This window comes from Zingiber officinale, chromosome 1A, assembly GCF_018446385.1.
Source record: "Zingiber officinale cultivar Zhangliang chromosome 1A, Zo_v1.1, whole genome shotgun sequence".
Lineage (NCBI taxonomy): Eukaryota > Viridiplantae > Streptophyta > Magnoliopsida > Zingiberales > Zingiberaceae > Zingiber > Zingiber officinale.
Window position 1 is genome coordinate 172,877,186 of NC_055987.1, and position 21,004 is coordinate 172,898,189.

The 21,004-nt window shown below is 38.4% G+C and overlaps 1 protein-coding gene across 1 annotated transcript in view; it reads left to right on the plus strand.

The window, feature by feature from the left end:
* The first annotated feature begins 6,498 nt into the window (after positions 1–6,498).
* The window catches only part of LOC122038433 (GTP-binding protein YPTM2-like), a 29,957-nt gene continuing 15,451 nt past the window's right edge, over positions 6,499–21,004 (plus strand). The window contains exon 1 of the mRNA XM_042598183.1: positions 6,499–6,767. Within this exon, the coding sequence (XP_042454117.1) occupies positions 6,754–6,767 (14 nt within the window). The 5' untranslated portion in view covers positions 6,499–6,753. The remainder of the gene's footprint in view (positions 6,768–21,004) is intronic.

Consider the following 21,004-nt stretch of genomic DNA (forward strand, 5'->3'; position numbering starts at 1 on the left):
TTTCGCTAGTCTCATCTTCCACTCAACTTCCTGTGCTCCTAAGATCCTGCACACTTAGACATAGGGTTAAAAACCAACAAAACCTAACCTGACTTGGTTGATCATGATCACATCAAAACTAGGGTACCAATAGGTGGAGGACCTATAAATATTCATGGGGCCTTACACAATGGACTACTCATCGACCATCATGATTAGAGGGCTATTGCTGAAACACTACTAGACTTGGTCGCAAAGAAGCTTCTATAGCATTACTGCAAGAAAAATGGATGAAAAAACATTCATCTCTTCACGTGGCCTGAGCATTGTTGAACTTATCTTTCTAGAATAGCTACTTGTAGGATAAGACATCCATAATGGAAGACAGATACTCCGACATATGAAACAATCCTCAATGAGGAATCATTTGGAGACTCTTTGATGTGTTGGTGCAGGAAGCATCCGACGATTGAACCTATGTTTTGATTATGTCAAAGGGTTCAGGTTAAGTTGTTTTATTATCTAACATGTGCGAATGAAGTTGCAGAAAAGTCCTAACTGCGGTTAGACAGGTGGAAAACCCTAGGGGGTGGTAACCCTAGGTGAAGGAAAACCCTAAGGGGCGGTAACCTTAGGTCCTAGGGGGTGGTAACCCTAGGTGGAGGAAAACCCTAAGGGGCGGCAACCTTAGGTCCTAAGGGGTGGTAACCCTAGGTAGTAAAAATCCTAAGGGGGGGGGGGGTAACCTTAGGTCCTAGGGGAGGTAACCCTAGGTGGCGAAAAATCCTAGGGGGTGGTAACCCTAGGCGGAAAGTCCAGTCAGTCTGGAGGACCATATTAGCATTAGATATGCACTCCTGAGTGGAGTAGGTGAGGACGCGTTCCCCGGAAGAGGGAACAGTAGGCGTCGATTCGACCTAGAGTTTCCGGTCGGAAATCCGAAGTAAGAACCGGACAGTCCGAAGACTGTCAATTTATTTACTTATATATTATCTGCTATATTCTAACTCTGTTTTGCAGGAGAACATTTCTAATAATTTCTGTGTAGGGTCAGAATTGACCGGGATCTGTCGACCGAACCCCCAAAGCAGCTGATCAGACTTCCAGCGAGTGGACGGGGCTCGAACAGGGGATCGGTCGACCGAACCAGATTTTCGATCGATCGAATCGGGGATAGGACTTGACCATATCAAAGCGGAGCGAGCGGATCGGGCAGATCAAATGAGGGGGAAATCATCTGATCGATCGACCGAACCGGGGATCGGTCGACCGATCCGCCTCGGGTCAAATCTAATCCTGAGACTTGGGGATCTGGATCAGTCTTATGGAGCCTATAAAAAGGAGCCTCGGGAAGCAGCCTGATCATCAATCTCGAACAGAACAACCGGTGCTTTTGAACGCTCTCTGAATGCTTCCACCACGCGCTGCTACTCCAACAACTAACGACCTCGTTTCTTCAATTATTGTGTATTGTCGGTATTATTTCTTTATTTAGCACTTGTACTCTTTAATTGTAAAAGAATTTCGGATTGATAGTGATTGCCCATCGAAAGCGATCTTCGATCGCGGGCCTTGGAGTAGGAGTCGCCACAGGCTCCGAACCAAGTAAATACCTTAGTCTTCTGTGTGCGTGTGTGTGTTTATTTATTTTCGTTGTGTTTGATCGTTTTACGAATATGACAGGCGTGAAAGCCACGAGCGCTATTCACTCCCCCCTCTAGCGTGATCTCGATCTAACATGATGGGCGCTCACTTGGCTACTAGGATTCATAAACTCTATTACTTAGCCTGGAGGTCCAGAGTTCGAATCCTGGGGAAGGTAAAAATCCACTGGCCAGGGGTGGGAAGACCTAGTGAGTAACGGCATGGCTGAGGGTCGTCGGTCGACGACATAAGGGGTCACCAATTGGGTCACCCAAGGGACCGCCAAGGGGCCACCAAATGGGCCGCCAGTTGGGCCGCCCAAGGGGCCGAGGGGTCGGGTCATTACAATAAGCGCTCACTTGGCTACCATGATTCATAAACTTTAGTACTTAGTCTGGAGGTCTAGAGTTCGAATCCTGGGGAAGGCAAAAATCCACTGCTCAGGGGTGGGAAGACCTAGTGAGTAACGGCACGACCGAGGGTCGTCGGTCGACGACATAAGGGGTCACCAGTTGGGCCGCCCAAGTGATCGCCAAGGGGCCGCCAGTTAGGCCGCCCAAGGGGCCGGGTCGTTACAAGAATTTTTCTTTTACTCAGAAAATTTTCCTGCTTAAATTTTTTTTTCTAATTTTTCAAAATATTTGAGTTTGCAAAAACTTAAGAATTTTTTTTAATGAGTTATTTTAAAACTTGAATAACTTTTACTTAGAATATTTTTACTTGAAAATTATTACCCTATTTTTTTGATGTGATCAAAGGGGGAGAGATAAGTACAAGTTTAGGGGAAATTTTAGGGGAGTTTATATATATATATATATATATATATATATTTACTTAGTGTTGCAAATTCTTTTATTACAACCTTTTTGCTTAAAATGTTAGTTTAGTAATTTCTTTAAATTACTTGTCTGTTTTTTTTCCCTAACTTGAACTTGGGTTGATACACATCAAAAAGGGGAAGATTGTTGAACCCCATGATTGTTTTGATGTGATCAACTAAGTTATGTTAAGTTCTGTTTGTGATTTGATCCCTGTGTCTAAGTGTGCAGAAACTTAGGAGTGCAGGAAGTCGAGCGGAAGACGTAGCTAGCGAGAAGGACGACATAGGAAGGGAGCCGACGGGCTCGGTGCATCCGAAGGATGAAAGAGCGGAGGAAGAGTACTCTGGTGGACGAGAAGAACGTGCACGATGTTCGAAGGACGAGAAGTCGGGACGGAAGCTTGCTCGAGGAGAAGGCTGGAAATTGGGTTCGGGTGAGTCCTATTTCGGTTGGTCGAAATCACCCAAGTGATCGGAGCTTCGGAAGAAGAAAAAAAAGAGAAGCTGGAAGCTATTTATATCATGCAGGTTGAAGACGCCCTCAACAGCATTGAGGGCACCCTCAACATTGAAGGCGCCCTCAACAACATTGAGGGCACCCTCAACATTGAAGGTGCCCTCAATGTCATTGAAGGCGCCTTCGACCCAGTCTACATGATTGTTTCGCAGATTGGATAAAGTTTTGTCCATACCTTTGTTGGAGGCACCCTCAACCTCGTTGGAGGCACCCTCAACACTCGAGATAGGATTTCCAGAAGTTATATAAAGGCCCCTAGAGCTAGGAAATTATTCAATCAACTCTGTAATCAACTCTGTAATCAACTCCTAACAACTTGTGAGCTTTCTTAGTGTGTAAAAAGGTTTCTCCGCCTACAGTGAAGGAGACTTTCTTAGTGCGCTTTCCAACTGCCTTGGATTAACAACCTTCTTGGTTGTAACCAAGTCAACTCGCCGAGTCTTCCTACTTTTTCTTATTTTTATTTTCTTATTATTATTGTTGCTATTATTTTTTAGTTGAAAGTTTTGAGGAGGGTATTTTTATTTTACAGGCAATTCACCCCTCCCGTCTTGCTAGCCCCGCTGCACCAACAACTGTATATCCGCACGACAGTTCAACTTGGTCTGCCTCGGATAGTTGGGCGTGCTTCGACGATGAAATGATGGCAATAGACCCGACCCCGGGTCGGGTCTGGCCCTAACCCGACCCGGACTCGGCTCGGGCCCATAACCGGGTCAACGGGCTAGTTGCCCATTGACCCGGTTAGCCGGGTCGAACTGGCCCGGCAAGTTGCCAAGCCAGTTCCGATTCCTTTGGTGTAAAACCGGTGGACTGCCGATTCGACCCGCTGGTTCAACCAATTTATTTATTTTTTAAATGACATGAACTGTCGGTTAACCGGCGACTCCTAGCTGTTAGAACCGCCGATTAACCGACGGTTCCTAGTCGTTGGGGGAGGGTGGGGGGTTTTTTTAGGTATTTTTTTTTCAATGGTTAGGATCATTTAACCATTTTTGATCAATAACTATGATTTAGTACCCGTTATTATCAAAACTCTATAAATAGAGAGCTCATTTCATCATTTTCACACACATCTTCTCTATTATTAATCTCAATTTCGTATTCTCTACACGCTTTCGTTTTCAATTATAATGGAAGGAGGCCGCGGAGGTGCATCATCTCAAGCTCGGAAGGGAAAAGAAATAATGAATCTGCAGGAGGAGAAACTCGACATTCAATCCACCGATGATAAGATCGAGCATCTTCCGAATCCGACACCCGAAACACAAGGAAGTACCGATAAAATTACTTCTAAGGTTCGGGAACTTCCTCCTCTAAAGTCTTTTATTTTCACTAAACATTTTGATAAGATCACTCTTCCGTTGGGAGAAATGCGTGCAAAATATAAGCACTGCAATGCTTCCTATAAATTCCAAGCCGGTAGCAGCTATGGGTCATTGAAACGACATGTAGAAACGAACCATCCGACGGAATATGGACTTAACCATTCTCAAACACAATTATCAAAATTTTCTTCAACTAGCGGTAGTACTGATTTTCGATTTATTTTTATATTCCGATAATAAATTAAGAGAATCATTAGCTAAATTTGTTTCCGTATAACATCTTTATTTTAGTTTGGGATCTAAATGCACATTTGAAGATTTTTGTAAAGAATCTCTGAATCCATATGTTAAACGTGTTTCTAGAACTATACTTACTCGTACAATTAAAAAATTAGTAAAAAAAAAGGAAAAAAAAATTTAATTTATGAATTTAGTAAATTAAATAATAAAATTTCTTTATGTTCTGATATTTGGAGTGATCATTGGCAAACACATTTGTATATGTGTGTGACTTACCATTGGATCGATAACTTTTAGAACCTCCAAAAAAGATTGTTAGCTTATAGAGTTTTTGATGAATCACATAATGCTCATAACATCACACAATTATTATGTTTAATTTTAGAAAAATACGGCTTAACTCATAAAATATTTTTAATATCATTAGATAATACTAGTTATAATACCATTGGTATAGATGATCTAAAATTTATTTGTCAACCTATTATTGGTAGTTTATTTTTTCATATTCATTGTGTATGCCATGTTTTAAATTTATATGTTCAAGATTGATTAAAAATTTTAGAAAGTTATATTAAACAATTAGAATTGTAATTTCTTATTTATGGTCTCATCCATCTATAATGAAATAATGGGGTAGGTTTTGTCAAACTAATGGAATGAGACCTAAAAAATTTCCATGTGATGTAGCAACACGTTGGAATTTAACATACCAATTATTACAAGATTCATTTGAATATGAAGAATTATTATGTTCATTTTTTTGCACAAAATACTAATACTAATATATATTTGTTTTCACGACAATGGAATATTTGTAGTAGTATTTGTGAAATTTTAAAAGTATTTAATGATGCAATCGAACAACTTTTGGTGTTTATTATCCTACTGCTCAAATAGTTTTAATTTTTTTTTCTAATATAGTATTAGTTTTAAATGAACATATTAATAATGAATCTTTATCTCATCTTAACTATGCAAACTAAATGGGGAAAATATTTTTATTTTATTCGTGGAATTTATTTAATTGTATTTGCTTTAGATCCTAGATTTAAATTAGAAGTTTTACCAGAAATGTTAACTTTATATTATGACATTTTAATTCCAATTAAAGATTCTTCTTCTCCTAATCTAGTTAATATTATGTATAATATTAGAATTTATTTATATGATATTTATAATCAATATTATGTAAAATTTGGAAAGCAAATTAATATTTTTGAAATACAATAAACTACTAGTAGTAATTTAAAACTTATAAAAGCACAACTTTTATTAAAAGAACGGACAAAACGTCCATGAGGATCTTCAAGTTCCACATAGGAACTTGAGAATTATTTTACGGCTTCTTTTGATTTTAATGAAGTAGGTAGCGAAAATTTTGATGTCTTAAAGTGGTAGTCACAGAAGGCTCAAAGCTTTCCCGTCCTCTCCGTGATCACCAAAGAAATTTTAGCTTGTCTAGTCTCAACTGTTGCTGTGGAGCATACGTTCAGTGTCGGCGGAAATATATTAGATGAACGATGATTAACTTTGTCCCCCGACTTATTGGAAGCCCAAACATTAGTAGACGATTGGACCAGAGCGGAAAAAAAAATACAAGAAATACAACTTTCAGATGACAAAGTTGAAGATTTAGATACCGAAGGAATGAATACGATAAGAACGAAAAATGGAAGTGAGTGACAATGTAAAAGATAAAAATATAAAGAACTACGTGAGCTTTGATTCTCTTATACCCTAAGGGGATATACAACTTAAATAAGTGCAAGTTTTTTTTTACAATAAATTTTAATTTGTAATTTGTAATTTTTATTTTTTTTACTGTAATAATTTTGAATCATGATGAACCGTGAATCGAATCGTGAATCGACGGTTCCAAACCGTTAATTGTAATCATCTTTGATGATTAAGGTTAAGGATCGATTGATTTGAAATTGTCGATAATTCCAAACCGTCGAATTGATGGTTCCGATTCCGAATTTATCATCAGGTCTGGATGGCAACTGTCGATTGTAAGGTCGTGTCGGCCTCCCTCTCTCCGCCACGTCGCCCAAGTTATCGCCCTCCCGCCCCCTGGAAATCCCTTCTCATTTGTCCCTTCCTCTCTCGTGACAACGTTTTTTTTGGTGTTCGCCAGCCTTAGCAGAAGAACGCCTTCAATCGCGAATTCCAGGAGAGATATCGATCAAGAACCTAGCAGTCGGCCCACCAACGTCTTCATCATGAATCCTGAGTAGTAAGTGATGCATTCTGGTACCCTAATACGTGTTGTTTTTTCTTTTTCGTTGTCGAATCACAGTTCTTTTTTTTTTTTCTCCTAAATTTCATGGATCCAGGCTTTAGGCTCATGAGCTGATTTCGCTGGGTATTTCTGTGATCCGGGTTTTCTCGGTAGACTTGGAAAAGATTACGCGGTTATGGTTCTTTATCGCTGACTTGGGCTTTTAATAGGCGATGTTGACATGCCTATTTTTCGGATTTAGGGTTAGTGGATTGAGAAATGGTTATGGACGTTCACATGTCTATTTTTCCTATCTAGGGCGAGTGGCTTGAGAAATGGTTATTGTGATTGTATTTCTTCCATTTTATCTGGTGGGAATTGTTGGATTAGCGAATTCATGGCCTCATACTTTAGCTTTTATCCTTCTCTTTGCTTTCTTCATAATTATTGATTTCACTTATAGATTGCTCCATGCTATGATTATTAAAAAATGTATATCAATTTGTTACATGAAATGGCGCATATTCCATTCTCTATATTGTTTGAAGGTTATTGTATCAGTTGTTTGCCCAATATCACATATTTATGATGATTGGTCAGTGCTCACGATTCAAATATGCTGTTCAGAGCTTTTTTGCTATGATTGTTACATGACATCTCTTGGATCTTGTAAGTAATTCATTAGTATATTATTATTGGCTAATACTTTGAAATTTGGCATCTAATATGTATCTTGAACTACTTGATACGAAAAGATTGAGTGTTAACATAAATTGTGTAGGATTGGGTGTGGTCACTAGAAAAGGGTGAATATTCAAAATCTGAAATAGACAACGAGCCAAAGGTTAGAATATGTAGTGGAATAATAAAAACAACTAAAATAAAATAGCAATGTCACCTTGGTTCTTTTTATGTCATTTGGAACTCCCAAGATCTTACTCCACATCTATGAAATTGTAAGGTGAGTCACTTCTTGAAAATTAACTAACTTTCTCCTTAGCTTAGGTGGAGAATCTTGTTAGAACACAAACAATAAAGCAAATAAAGCTTGTGTAAGAGAATGGAGCTTAACGGTAAAGACCTCAAACCCACACAAAAATAAAGTAGAAAACTATAAAGTAAAGACAAAATTTGAGAAATGGAATTTCAGTAGAATATAGTAGATTTCTTGTGCTCGAAGGAGCTTCCCTTACCCATTTCACCTTAAATAAGATTTAACCAATTGCTTTGTTTAATTTTAGTACTTAAACCCTAACGAGTCTGTTGAATTGTTGATCATGGAAAGTGTTGTTTGCTTGTTGCTGTCTTTAGTAAGCTTATCGAGAATCCATTCAATTATAATAAAACTCAAATCTGGACTAGATAACATCCTCTTTAGGTAGTCTAATTTTTAAATTCGAATAGTGGTTCAATCAACTACCTAGTCGATTTAACTCAATTCATTCGAATCGACTTAACTTGAAACAAAACCTAACCTTTCTTACCTTTTTGTTTGCGAGCGGAACATGTTGAGTTGATTGCTTACTCGATTTAACATGTTAGTCATTGATATTAACCCCCAATCTACTGAATCATCGACTACAACCTTGAAAATATTAATTGACTCATATTAGCTCCTAATCGATTGAATCATCGACTACGACCCCGAAACGTCTATTTTTTGGTTGAGTACACATCTAAGTAAAAGTGTACCTAAACCCCAAGATTATTGCTCACTTGTAATCTCTCAATACTCAATTGCACTATATCTACTAAAAGACCTTGCCTCTGAGTCTTCCTCTGCCAAGACACATCCCTTTTGTGCTTTCCTTAGTTTCCTAAGAAGCCTTGCTTTTGGGGTTTCCTTATTTGCCACAAGGCCTCGCTTTTGAGTCTTCCTCTGGCAAAAAACCTTGTTTTTGGGTCTTCCTTATCGACATGTGCTTTATTCGAGCATCTTCATTTCCCATGGTTTTTTTTGGACTTCTCCCTTATCAATGCGTGTTAGACTTCTTCGTTTGTGAAGTATCCAATCATTTTTGATCTACTTTGATTTCTCCATCTGTCAATTTCTATTCAACTTCTTTATTTGTGAGTGTCTTCTTGACTTCTTTATCTATGAAGTATTAGTCAAGCTTGACATACCTAGACCTTTTGACCCATTGCATCAATACTAACTTGTTAAGAATTCTGCATCTGCACATCAACAAACATATCATTAATCTAAATTAAACCTTTTACTGAACACTTTAAAATCACTTGTCAAACTTGTCCAATTGGGGCATGATTGCACCAATATATTGTGGTTATATCAATTAGTCTTTTTGTATTAATGCTTGTTCACATTCACAATCACTTGCAATAAAGGAGCTATACTTGTTGCTTTTGATAGAATTGGTTTATTTTTATATTTATGTATAATGAAGTCATCTTTTTTTAATTGTGATTGAGAAATTTAAACATGTTAAATTTAAAAAATAAGTAGATATTGTTGGATCGAAAGTGCTAGGGGGGGGGGGGGGGTTGAATAACGCTCATGTCTTTCACTTTTCGTTTCGGAAGAATAAGAGTAAACGCAGCGGAAATCAGAACAAACAACGCAAACACCAAGATTTACTTGGTTCGGAGCTTTGGGTGACTCCTACTCCAAGGTCCGCGATCGTTGATCACTTTCGGTGGACAATCACTATCAATTCGTAAATCTTTACAGCTTTGAAGCACAATTAAATGCAGTAAAATATACCAACGACAAAAAAGAATAGTGAACTTGAAGTTTCTGGTCGTTGGAGTCGAGTTGCGGTTTTGTCGGAACGTTTTTTAAGCAGCACACGGAAGATGGATCGCGTTTCTGATGTTGTGCCTTGCTGCTGCTCGAGACCTGTTTATAAAGCTCGTGGAGGGCGCCTCCAACACCATGGAGGGCACCCTAAACCTCGCCAAATCCGCAGCATGGATGAGCTCTGACCCGGTTACAGTCTATCTACCTGAGGGCGCCCTCAACCTTCATGAGGGCACCCTCGCGCTAGTGTCCAGGTCGCCCTCAAGCTCTATGAGGGCGAGGGCGCCCTCGCGCCTTGCTGCGAGAGGGTCTCTTCCTGCAAAATAAAGTTAGTCCAACAAACCAACATACTCTGCAAAAACAAAGTTAACATATAGATATGTAATATTAAAGTATTTGATAGTCTCCGGACTGTCCGGTTCTGACTTCGGATTCTCGACCGGAAACCCTAGGTCGAACCGATGCCTACTATTCCCTCACCGGGGAACGCGTCCTCACCTACTCCTCTCAGGAGAATATACCTGTTGTCAGTTGATCCTCCAGACCAACTGGACTTTTGCTCAGCGTTTGAGACTTCAGGACTTTCCGCTGGACGTCCACTTCACGACCCGCCCAGTCTTTCACCTGGTTCGCGATACCAGGACTTTCCACCTAGAGTTACCACCTCCTAGGACTTTTGCCTGAAGCCTTCGACCCGCTAAGACTTTCCGCCTAGGGTTACTACCTCCTAGGGGTTTCCACCTGCCTAACCGCAGCTAGGACTTTTGCCTAAGTACACTTAGGACTTTCCTGCAAACTCATTCAAACACATTAGATAACAAAACAACTTAACTTTGGACCCTTTGACATAATCACAACTTAGATTCGATCGTCGGATGCTTTCTGCACCAGCAATCTCCCCCTTTTTGATTATGACAACAAAATTCAAAGTTAAGTAAAACAAAAGTACTCAAAAAGTATAAATGCAATATTAAGAATCGAGTAATTGCAACTAGAACATGTTAAGTAATTGTAGCAAATTGAAAAATGTTCTAGTTTTCGCTTTTATTTACTTTTACTTTCACTTTCCTCTCCCCCTTTGCCATATATCAAAAATATAAAGTATAGAAAGGGATGAAAAGAAATGATAGTTTGCTCCCTGAAAGGAAGCATTGCCCCACATTGAAAACACATGGGAAAGATCATGGGTTTATAAGAGAAAGATATCTCCATTGGTATGAGGCTTTTTGGGTAGAGCTCAAGAGCAAAATCATAAGGGCTTAGGCCCAAAGTGAATAATATCATACCATTGTGGAGATATCTAAATTCTTTTCGATCCAACAATTGCTAACATATAAAAAATACAAAGAAAGTACATATTGTTGTAACAAGTGAAGTAGGGTATACCTAGGAGGCATTTTGGAGTCGTAAGGAAGGAAATCTGGTGTTGGAGGGCTTCTCAGTGTGAGATATTTCGTGTTTGGGACGTGAAAAATGCAAATAGAATCGTTTCTGTTCGCTGGAAAACAAGCGTTGAGGGTACCCTCAATAGGTTATGGGGGGCGCCTCCAACTGGTGGGAGGTGCCCTCCAGGGGTTCGGCGGTAGTTTTTCCCATCGCTCACGAGGGCGCCTTCTTTTGTTTTGGAGGCGCCTTCGTGATGCGCCCTAAGCGAGTTAACCATATTTTTTTTATTTATTAATTAAGTTTTAATTGAAGTTAAATTATTTGTTAAGTTGAGATTGATTAATTGTTAATATTGATTAATTAATTAAGTTACAATTATTTATTAATTAAGTTAAAATTATTTATTAATTAAGTTAAGATTATTTATAAATTAAGTTAAAATTGACTAATTAATTGATTTTATTAAGTTGATATTAATTAATATTGACTAATTAATTGATTTTATTAAGCTGATATTGATATATTAATTTAATTGAAATTGATTAATTGATTTTATTTAAAATTATTTTAATTTAATTTTAAATTTTACCTAGGTCCATTTCACCTATTTCTAAGTTATCAATCAGGAAACCTTATGAATTTTGTGAGATGGTTAATTTTATCTTTGATTTAAGTTATGTCTAAGAATTAATTTATATTTGAGTTAGACTCAGGTTTTTGAATTGGTTAATTAAATATACATTTCAAAGATTGACTTCCAGGCTGTGACGAGGCACTAGACCTTCTTGGGTATGAGATCATCCACCACTTCTAGACAAAGCCGCTTAAGAAAATTGGATATGTAATTTTCCTTTTGAAACTCCTAGGTCTAACTAGTCAAGTGTAAATTACGCCTAGGTCCAATATTGTTCAAGTCCAACTTGATTAACCAAGTTGGACTTGGGGACCCATGCTTGGACTAATTTGCTATTATTTCAATTTACTAGAGATAAATACGACTTATATTTTCTTTTAGCCTTGAATCTAAGTCCGGATTGATTGTAAACGGCTCGTTGTTTTCCAAGAATCAGATCAAGATTCTTGTAACCCAGAGTAAACTGTTCCAACGTGTCCTTTAGTTCCTTGACTTGATTTTTCAGGCTAGAATTCTCTTCCTCAAGCCTTTGGACTTGAGTTGAGGTTCCAGTCTGATCAAGATCAGTCAAGGAGCTAGGGTTAGTCACTTCTTTAAGGAATGTTACTTCCTTTTGAAGTGACTTGACCTGGACATTCGATTTAGCTAGCTTACGTAACAAATAATTAATTAAACTGTATAATTTATCTAATTGACACGCACTTACAGTGGGTTTTGGCCCTTCGGAAACGGATACGGATCCGTGGTTTCGCTTGGACTCAACTTCCGATTCGCTCTCGGTCTCTGATTCATCGATATGTTCCTGGGCCATCAGTACAAGGAAGCTTGTCTGCTCGAGCTCTTCGTCGGAATCTTCTGAAGAGGACTCGTCCCATGTAGCTTGTAGTGCTTTCTTCTTTCTCTGCTTCTTTGCTTCTTTTAGGTTGGGGCAATTGGCCTTGACGTATCCCTTTTGATTGCACCCGTAGTAGGTTACTTCGAATTTTACCTTTGGACTTGTCTGTACCTTTTTAGGCTGAATCACCTTCTTGATATCCTTCTTCGTGAGCCCCTTCTTCTTTCTGTAGAGCTTACGTCTAGGTTGACGAGTTCAGCTTCTATCTCGTCGTCGTCATTATCCGAGTTTGGTTCTTCGGACTCGGGTTCGATTTGATGCTTCTTCCTTGCTTCCTTTGTCTTGCTTGTACCTGCAAACAATGCAATACTTTTCTCGACCGGCCGAGCATTAGTCTGTTCATGTAATTCAAATTCAGAAAATAACTCATCTAATTTAATTAAAGACAAATCCTTAGAAACTTTGTAGGTATCGACCATGGACGCCCACAAAGTGTTCCTCGGAAAGGCATTAAGCGCGTATCTTATAACGTCGCGGTTCTCCACTTTCTGTCCGATAGCGTGAAATCCGTTTAGTAGATCTTGAATTTGCGCGTGAAGCTGGCTAGCTGTCTCTCCTTCCTGCATTTTGATGTTATACAATTTATTCAAAAGTAAGTCACGCTTACTTACCTTTGTGTCGGACGTGCCCTAGTGCAGCTCGATCAGTTTCTCCCACAATTCTTTTGCGCTTGAGAGTGGGCCGACCCGGTTCAGCTCTTCCTTTGTAAGGTCGCATTAGAGGGTGCAGGTTGCTTTGGCGTTGGCCTCGACTTTCTTGATTATGCTTGCATCCCAGTTTTCGCATGCTACTGGTTTTCCTGAGCCGTCGAGTGGAAGTGCGATCCCAGTCTTGATGATCATCCACATCTCGAACTGAGCTTGGAGGTATGACTCCATTCGGCCCTTCCAGTAGCCGAAGTCCTCACCGGTGAAGAGCGGAGGGCAGACTGTGCTGTACCCTTCTTGATGGACCATTATAGCAAAGGGAGATCTCGCACACAAGGAAAAACAAAAACTTGTTCCAAGACTTAGCCTTGGATTAGTAGTGTGGGATAAAGAAAAATAAAACCCGAACTCGAGTGGTGTTGCACCAGCTTCGAGCAAAAACTTCGATTGCGAAAAACGGATCAGAAGGCAGCAATTATACCGATTCCGATCGACTTCGAAAAATCAAGAAATTACTACGAAAAATATTGCTTGAATGGTGGTTGCACCAATTCAAAGCGACCCCGCTCTAATACCAATTGTTGGATCGAAAGCACTAGGGGTGGTGAATAGCGCTCATGATTTTCACTTTTTGTTTCGGAAGAATAAGAGTAAACGCAGCAGAAATCAGAACCAACAACGCAAACACCAAGATTTACTTAGTTCGGAGCCTTGGGCGAGTCCTACTCCAAGGGTCGCGATTGTTGATCGCTTTCGGTGGGCAATCATTATCAATTCGTAAATCTTTACAACTTTGAAGCACAATTAAATGCAGTAAAATATACCAACGACAAAAGAGAATAGTGAACTTGAAGTTTCTAGTCGTCGGAGTCGAGTTACGACTTTGTCGGAACGTTCTTTAAGCAGCACACGGAAGATGGATCGCGTTTTTGATGTTGTGCCTTGTTGCTGCTCGAGACTTGCTTATAAAGCTTGTGGAGGGTGCCTCCAACACCATGGAGGGCGCCCTCAATCCCGCCAAGTCCGCAGCGTGGATGAGCTCAGACCCGGTCATAGTTTATCCACCTGAGGGCGCCCTTAACCTCCATGAGGGCGCCCTCGCGCCAATGTCCAGGGCGCCCTCAAGCTCCATGAGGGCGAGGGCGCCCTCGCGCCTTGCTGCGAGAGGATCTCTTCCTGTAAAATAAGTTAGTCCAACAAACCAACATACTCTGCAAAAACAAAGTTAACATATAGATATGTAATATTAAAGTATTTGACAGTCTCCGGATTGTCCGGTTCTGACTTCGGATTCCCGACCGAAAATCCTAGGTCGAACCGATGTCTATTGTTCTCTCACCGGGGAATACGTCCTCACATACTCCTGATATACTTGTTGCCAGTTGATCCTCCAGACCAACTGGACTTTTGCTTAGCGCCCGATACTCCAGGACTTTTCGCTGGACGTTCGCTCCACGACCCGCCCAGTCTTTCACTTGGTTCGCGACACCAGGACTTTCCACCTAGAGTTACCACCCCTTAGGACTTTTGCCCGAATCCCTCGACCCACCAAGACTTTCCGTTTAGGGTTACCACCCCCTAGGGTTTTCCACCTGCCTAACCGCAGCTAGGACTTTTGCCTAAGTACACTTAGGACTTTCCTGCAAACTCATTCAAACACATTAGATAACAAAACAACTTAACTTTGGACCCTTTGACATAATCACAATTTAGGTTCGATCGTCGGATGCTTTCTGCACCAACATATATAACTAGACAAGATGAAATTTGGTTATCCTAGAGTGCAAAACGATGTGCTTAATTTAATTGGGATCAATTGGAATCCTTTTGGAATATACTTAGCTGATGTAACCAATGATTCGTTGATTCCAACTTGAATTTTTGAAAATGAGTGGACGAAGCCCTCTCCACTCATTTTCAGCCTCACGACAATAACAATCAAAGCCTTTATCCCATGCCATTGGGCTTGATTCCCTCTTCCTCTATTAATGTGTATATTTGTCATTTTCGGCTTTAAGTTGCTATCATGAATTCATGATGCCACTCATGATCTTGAAGGTTACTTGTTCAACATTGTCATTGCTTTTGATCTTTCACTTGATAAACTTGATACCTCACGATGCCAATCTAGAGAATTTATTGTAGATTGATAGACGATACCAGTTTTAAGAGGTAGCTTATATTAATTAGATAGTTTCGCCAAGGGGTAGCTTCACTTTGGCAAGTGATCTATCTAAGTGCCTAGGCTCCAAGTGGCCCATTTGGGCGGACTAGGTTGGTCTAAGGGAAAAAGTTATTTTTTATATAAGGTTGCTAGAGTATTTGACATTAGTTGTCTTACCTCTATTTTTATATTTGGGCATAACATTAATCATAACTAGCTAATTTTTTTTCCTATACTTTTGGATCGATAATTTATATTATTAAATTTATATTTTATTATATTTTAGTTTTTTAACTGCAAAAGATGAAATATTTCATTTTTTGTGTAGTGCTCATTTATCAATTATAATTACAACTTATTTATTTGTGATTGTAAAATCACTTTGAGGGGTTAAGAATGCTGCTGTTTATGTATAGTGTTGCATAATTTACTTTATTTATTTGTCTATTTTAATATTATTTTTACGTTGACCATCATGCCGTGCATAGGCATTCACCTATCTTGTAGGCGGTGTTGGGAGTTTCACCCCCTTCTATAGTTAGGTAGCTAAATTAATAGTTTTGATGGAGTAAGGCTGAGTATTTTTGTCTAATTTGTGTGTTAAGTTGTGTAGGATCTATCATATATAGAGATTGACTTGGGGTGGCTAAGGTGTATGATGGTTCAAGCTCTAGGAGAGAGTGTGGTGTCTTATCGGAGGGATTGCAAGACGAGGAGCATGGTAAGTCGAAGAGCTGATCTACGTAAGTGAAAGTGTGAAGCATGACATTAGATTAGGAGTTGAGGGCTCAAAGCATTTGAGAGACAGCTTGACGAGAGATGACCTTAAGGCTTTAAGAAACTTTACAATAGATGTGAGTGCCATGACCTTTATCGGTGGACTCGATCGTAGATGTGCTTAATCGACTAGTATTGAGATTCAGTTGACTAACCGGTGGCTGAGAAAATTACACCCAAATGTTTCGAGGTTTTGTGATTTGACTAATTGATTGGTGGTTGTCTATCAGTCGACTGGTGGTTGAGAGAATTAATATTCTAAGCATATTAGGGTTTGTTGTTTGACTAGTCTATTGCAATTGGGTTCCAGTCAATTGGTACAGTCAACTAGTGGTTCAATACCCCAAACTTAAGTTGGGTTTGTTTGAGGTATTGTGGATTGAATCAATCAACTGATGGTAAGTTTTAGTCGACTAATAATTTTAGACTTTTAGAAAATAAAAGAATGTTTGCTAGTTGATTGGTCTAGTTAATTGAGGTTCATTTGGTAGAGAACAAAGTGTATTTTGGTCGATTGGTGTAGTCGACGCAGTGTTGAACAATCAACTGATAGTAGGTCCAGTCAATTGATGCTACAATTATTGTGTTAAACACAACCAAAGATGGAAGTTCTAACGGCTGATTCAGATAAGACGGAAGCTTTAATGACTTGATGATTTGATAAGAAGTCGATTGATGGTCGCCACATTAGCAAACACCATTCAAGAAGAAGGCTAGAAAAGGAGCTTAAGGGGTTGTGAAAAGACAATCAACCAAGGGCTACCAACGCCCATTGTTTGCCTCTAACAAAGCTTCAATTGTCCTTTTCTTCTCATTTTGTCCTTTTGTAATTGCTGATTTTTAAGTGGTTTCTCCACTTCTGATGCTGTTGAGTAGGCGAAAACATAGTGGTATGCTTGGGAATGATCCACCTGACAAATTATAGGCCGTGGACGTAACAGTTTTAACAAATTGTGAACCATGTTGAATTAATATGTCCTTGATATTTTAATTTTGTTCTATATTTTCTGCTGAATATATTTGTCTTGTTAAACACTAATAGGAAGTGGTATTCATCCCCTCTACCTTACTAGCATACAATCCAACAAGTGGTATCATAGCAGCATCATGTTTGAAGGACTAATTGCCACGAAGCAAATTGCTGAAGATTGAGTTCTGATCCCAAAGATAGAGGGCAATTATAGTTTGTGGAAAAATGATGCTTTTCTTTTGATTCCATGTCAACATCATAATAGCTATAGATAATAATAATATGTTGTCTTTGTCGAGGTTGATAAAGAAATAAAAGTTGGTGTTGATGGCTAACATAAAAGTGAAACTAGCATTGGAACAAACCCTAGTTGAGTAGGAGATGAACAAGATTGAGCAACACTTGACCATGAAGGAGTTATGGGAGAAAGTCGTAGCCATGCATGAAGGATCAAACTTGCATGGAGAGATCTCCTACAAACAAAATTCTAACTCATTTACTATGCTGAAAGGAGGGTAAATCACCAATATGCATGCTAGGTATAAAGAGGGACCTCGTCCACCTCATCCAGATCTATCATCAACAATTACCTCATTGCTAGAGTTTTAAATATATGTATTTTAGATCAATTGTTTTCAAAATTAGAACTACATGCTTTCGCGGATCCAGATGCCAAAATGGAATGGGCTTATGAACATCACAAGTTAACTTTGGTCGGAGAAGAAAAGGATAGAAAGGGTAGAGCATCGTCTTCAGATTTAAGGAGTACACTGTGGAGGATGACAGCCATGATGAAGCTTGTATGGTAAGAAATAAATTAAAAAATAAACTAATATTGAACAGGAATAATCTAAACAAATACTTGAGGCATAAGGAGGATAGAAAGAAGATTGGTTGCTGCTATAACTGTTACGAAGGGGATGCAAAGGGCCAATGCGCTAAATTGAGAGAATAAAAGGACAAGGAGATAGCCTCATTCAAAAGCCCAAAGAAGAAGCGCCCTAAAAGAAATTTGAAGGCAATTTGGGATACAACCAACTTATCAAAATTTATTGAATCCAACAATAGAACTCTCTTGGCACTTTTGAAGATATATAAAGGCCCTTCATCATTTGAAGAGGAAGCAGGGGCTAGACTAAACAAGGCATTTATGGTGATAGATGATGCAATCTTATCCTCATCTAAAGAAGGCAAGGGATTGTGAGATCAAGGGGGATTTGATGGTTATGATTTGGTCGACACGGTAAGGTAAACTCTTCCTCATATAACGCTAAATTAATCGAGTTAGTTAATTCCTCAAATAAGACACTTGATAAATTTGAAAAGAACAAAAATTTGAAAAAGAAAAATTTTCATTTAGAAGAAAGACTTAGCCTTATAGTTCCTTGTGATAAATTACATGACATTAGGATTGACAAGCTAAATTAGAAAATGAGTTATTGAAAAAGTAAATTGATTCTTTGAAATTAGCATTAGAGAAATTTATTATAGTATCAAAATCACTTCTTGGTCATTAGAAAACTCTTAGGGTCAACCATATTATACCTAATTCATATATTTTTATATGGTTCTCTTAGCATGAACATTACCATTGTTTTTGAAAATTAATTTCTATTTTGCAATTTTACTAGTGGATTTTTTAAACATGGTTTTGAAAGTTCATAGAAAATTGGATTTTTGTGAAAATTTTCATGTTTGTATCAAGCTATTATTTAAAAGGCATTTTCATGAAAAAATAAATTTTTACTTATAGATATACATAAAAAGTTCTTCACAAAATTTTATAATTTTTTAAAATTATAAAATTTCCTATATGTTTTTGAAATATGGTATAAAAGTTGATTTGAGGCGACAGTCGATTGAAATAAAATTATCAATTAGTTGTATTACAATCGAATTATCAATTAGTTGTACTACATTCTATTGGTCGTCCATTTTCAATCGATTGATATCCTAGAGGTCAGGTTCGGGTCTCGAAAACAACCTTTTGCGAAACAAGGTATGGATGCATACAATAGGTCCCGTATTAGTGGGAGCTTTGTACACCGACTGTCCTTATATGAAGTTTAGGGTTAATGAGAGGTTTTTAGTAGTTTTTGACAAAGTCTAATGGGTATTAGGTTTTTTAGAATACTCTTTTGATAAGTGGCAAAGGGAGAGTTGACCTTTATTTTTCTATAGACATTTTTTTTTGAAAATTCCTTGCTCAAGGGGAGCTTAGGTGAATGGGAGTTTGTCGTGATTTTGAAACTTTCCTTGCATGCCATTTTAATTATAACTAAAATGGATTGCCAATTATAAAAAAGGAAAGATTGTTAGGTCTATTGTTCCTCTCTACTTTTAAGTGGTTAAGGATTTTTATGAATTGAGAAAAAGGTTTAAATTAGGTTTATTATTTTATCTAATTTGTGCAGGATGTATCATGCATATAGGTTAACTTAGTGTGACCAAGATGTGTGATGGCTCGAGGTCCAAAGATCAGAGAAGGATGACACGTGCAAGGGACTATAGGATGAGGAGCATTGGAGCATGAAAAGCCGACATAAATGAAGGCGCACAAAATGGCATAAGGAGGAGTTGAGGGCTTAGAGCATTCGAGGGACACAATTTGACATGAGAAGACCTTAAGGCTCGGAGAAACTTCACGAGAGATGTGCATGGAATGACCTGTATACAAGGGATGAAGATAGATGACAACTTAAGCTGGTGGACTCGATTGTAGACGTGGTCAAAGTAGAGGAACCATTTAGTTGGTGTTGGGAATCAGTTGATTGGTGACAAAGAAAATATACCACAAGTGTTTCGGGGTTTTGTGGTTTAGTCACTTGAAGGTTGTGTATCAGTTGAGTTGTGGTTGAGAGAGTTAGTAACCCAAATATTTTAGGTTTTATTGTTTGATCTGTCGACTTGTAATTGGGCCTCAATGATTGCTGGTTTAATACCCTAAGTTGGGTCTGTTTGGGGTATTGTAGAGTAAATGAGTTGTGTAATGAGTAAGTTCCATTTGATTGATGATTCAAACTTTTGGCAAATGATTGAGGTCCGTTGGTCGAGAATAGAATTTTTTTAGTCAATCGACACAATGACTTACATTGAACAACAAGATTTGAATAAGATAAGTGGATTAATCAACTGATGATTGATGAGCATATCAGTTGCTTGCTCACCTTCAGTGTTGCCGAGAAGGAGAAAATGTAGAGTTGTTCCCACTGACAAATAATAGGCATTAGGGCATAGTGGTTTTGGGGAATCGTGAATTGCCTTAAGTCGTGTACATGGTTTGATGTTCTAATTTTGTGTTGATATAAATAATGCAAAAATTGGTATTTGCCCCCTCTACTACATTGACACTCAATCCAACAGATAGTGGGTGTACCGCTAGGATTGACCTTTTAATACCTTGTTCTAAGGTAAACCAAATTGAATTCACTAGTCTAAATTTATTTCTTAAAACATTAAGATCAATGTTATTGCTCGATTCAAAGTTGTGCATAATACTAGTTGCTTAATTCAAATTTATCGTCATAGCCTAGTGAAATGGATGTAAGATATTTCAGTTGTTAAGGTGTCCGAAAAATGTTCTATATCAATTCAAATGTTTTTTTTTAAATTTTATTATATTTTTAAGCTCGTTCAACCCTCTCATAAGGCCATGTTGATCATTTTATTAGAGTTGGTCAATTTTAGGATTAGTTCTCATGCATGTGCATATCTAATGCATGTATCATATATCTCTTCTTTGTGATGTATGTCAGTGTGTAATTCTTCACGCGTGTGCAACAATTGCATGCTGCCACTCCACCTTTACCACAACCGTTGTTGTGATTGTTCCAACATCTCCTAATCATCAACACCAACATTACCAAAAAATCTAATCTTAATTAATGCTTCGTCTATATCTAGAAACTAAAATGCCCTGAAGAATTTATAAATTCAGTTTGATTCCTCAATGTAAATTTCTTTTGGGAAAAGAAGGACAAGTATTGATTTGGTTGAGGAGCTACAATGGAGGATGAGGAGC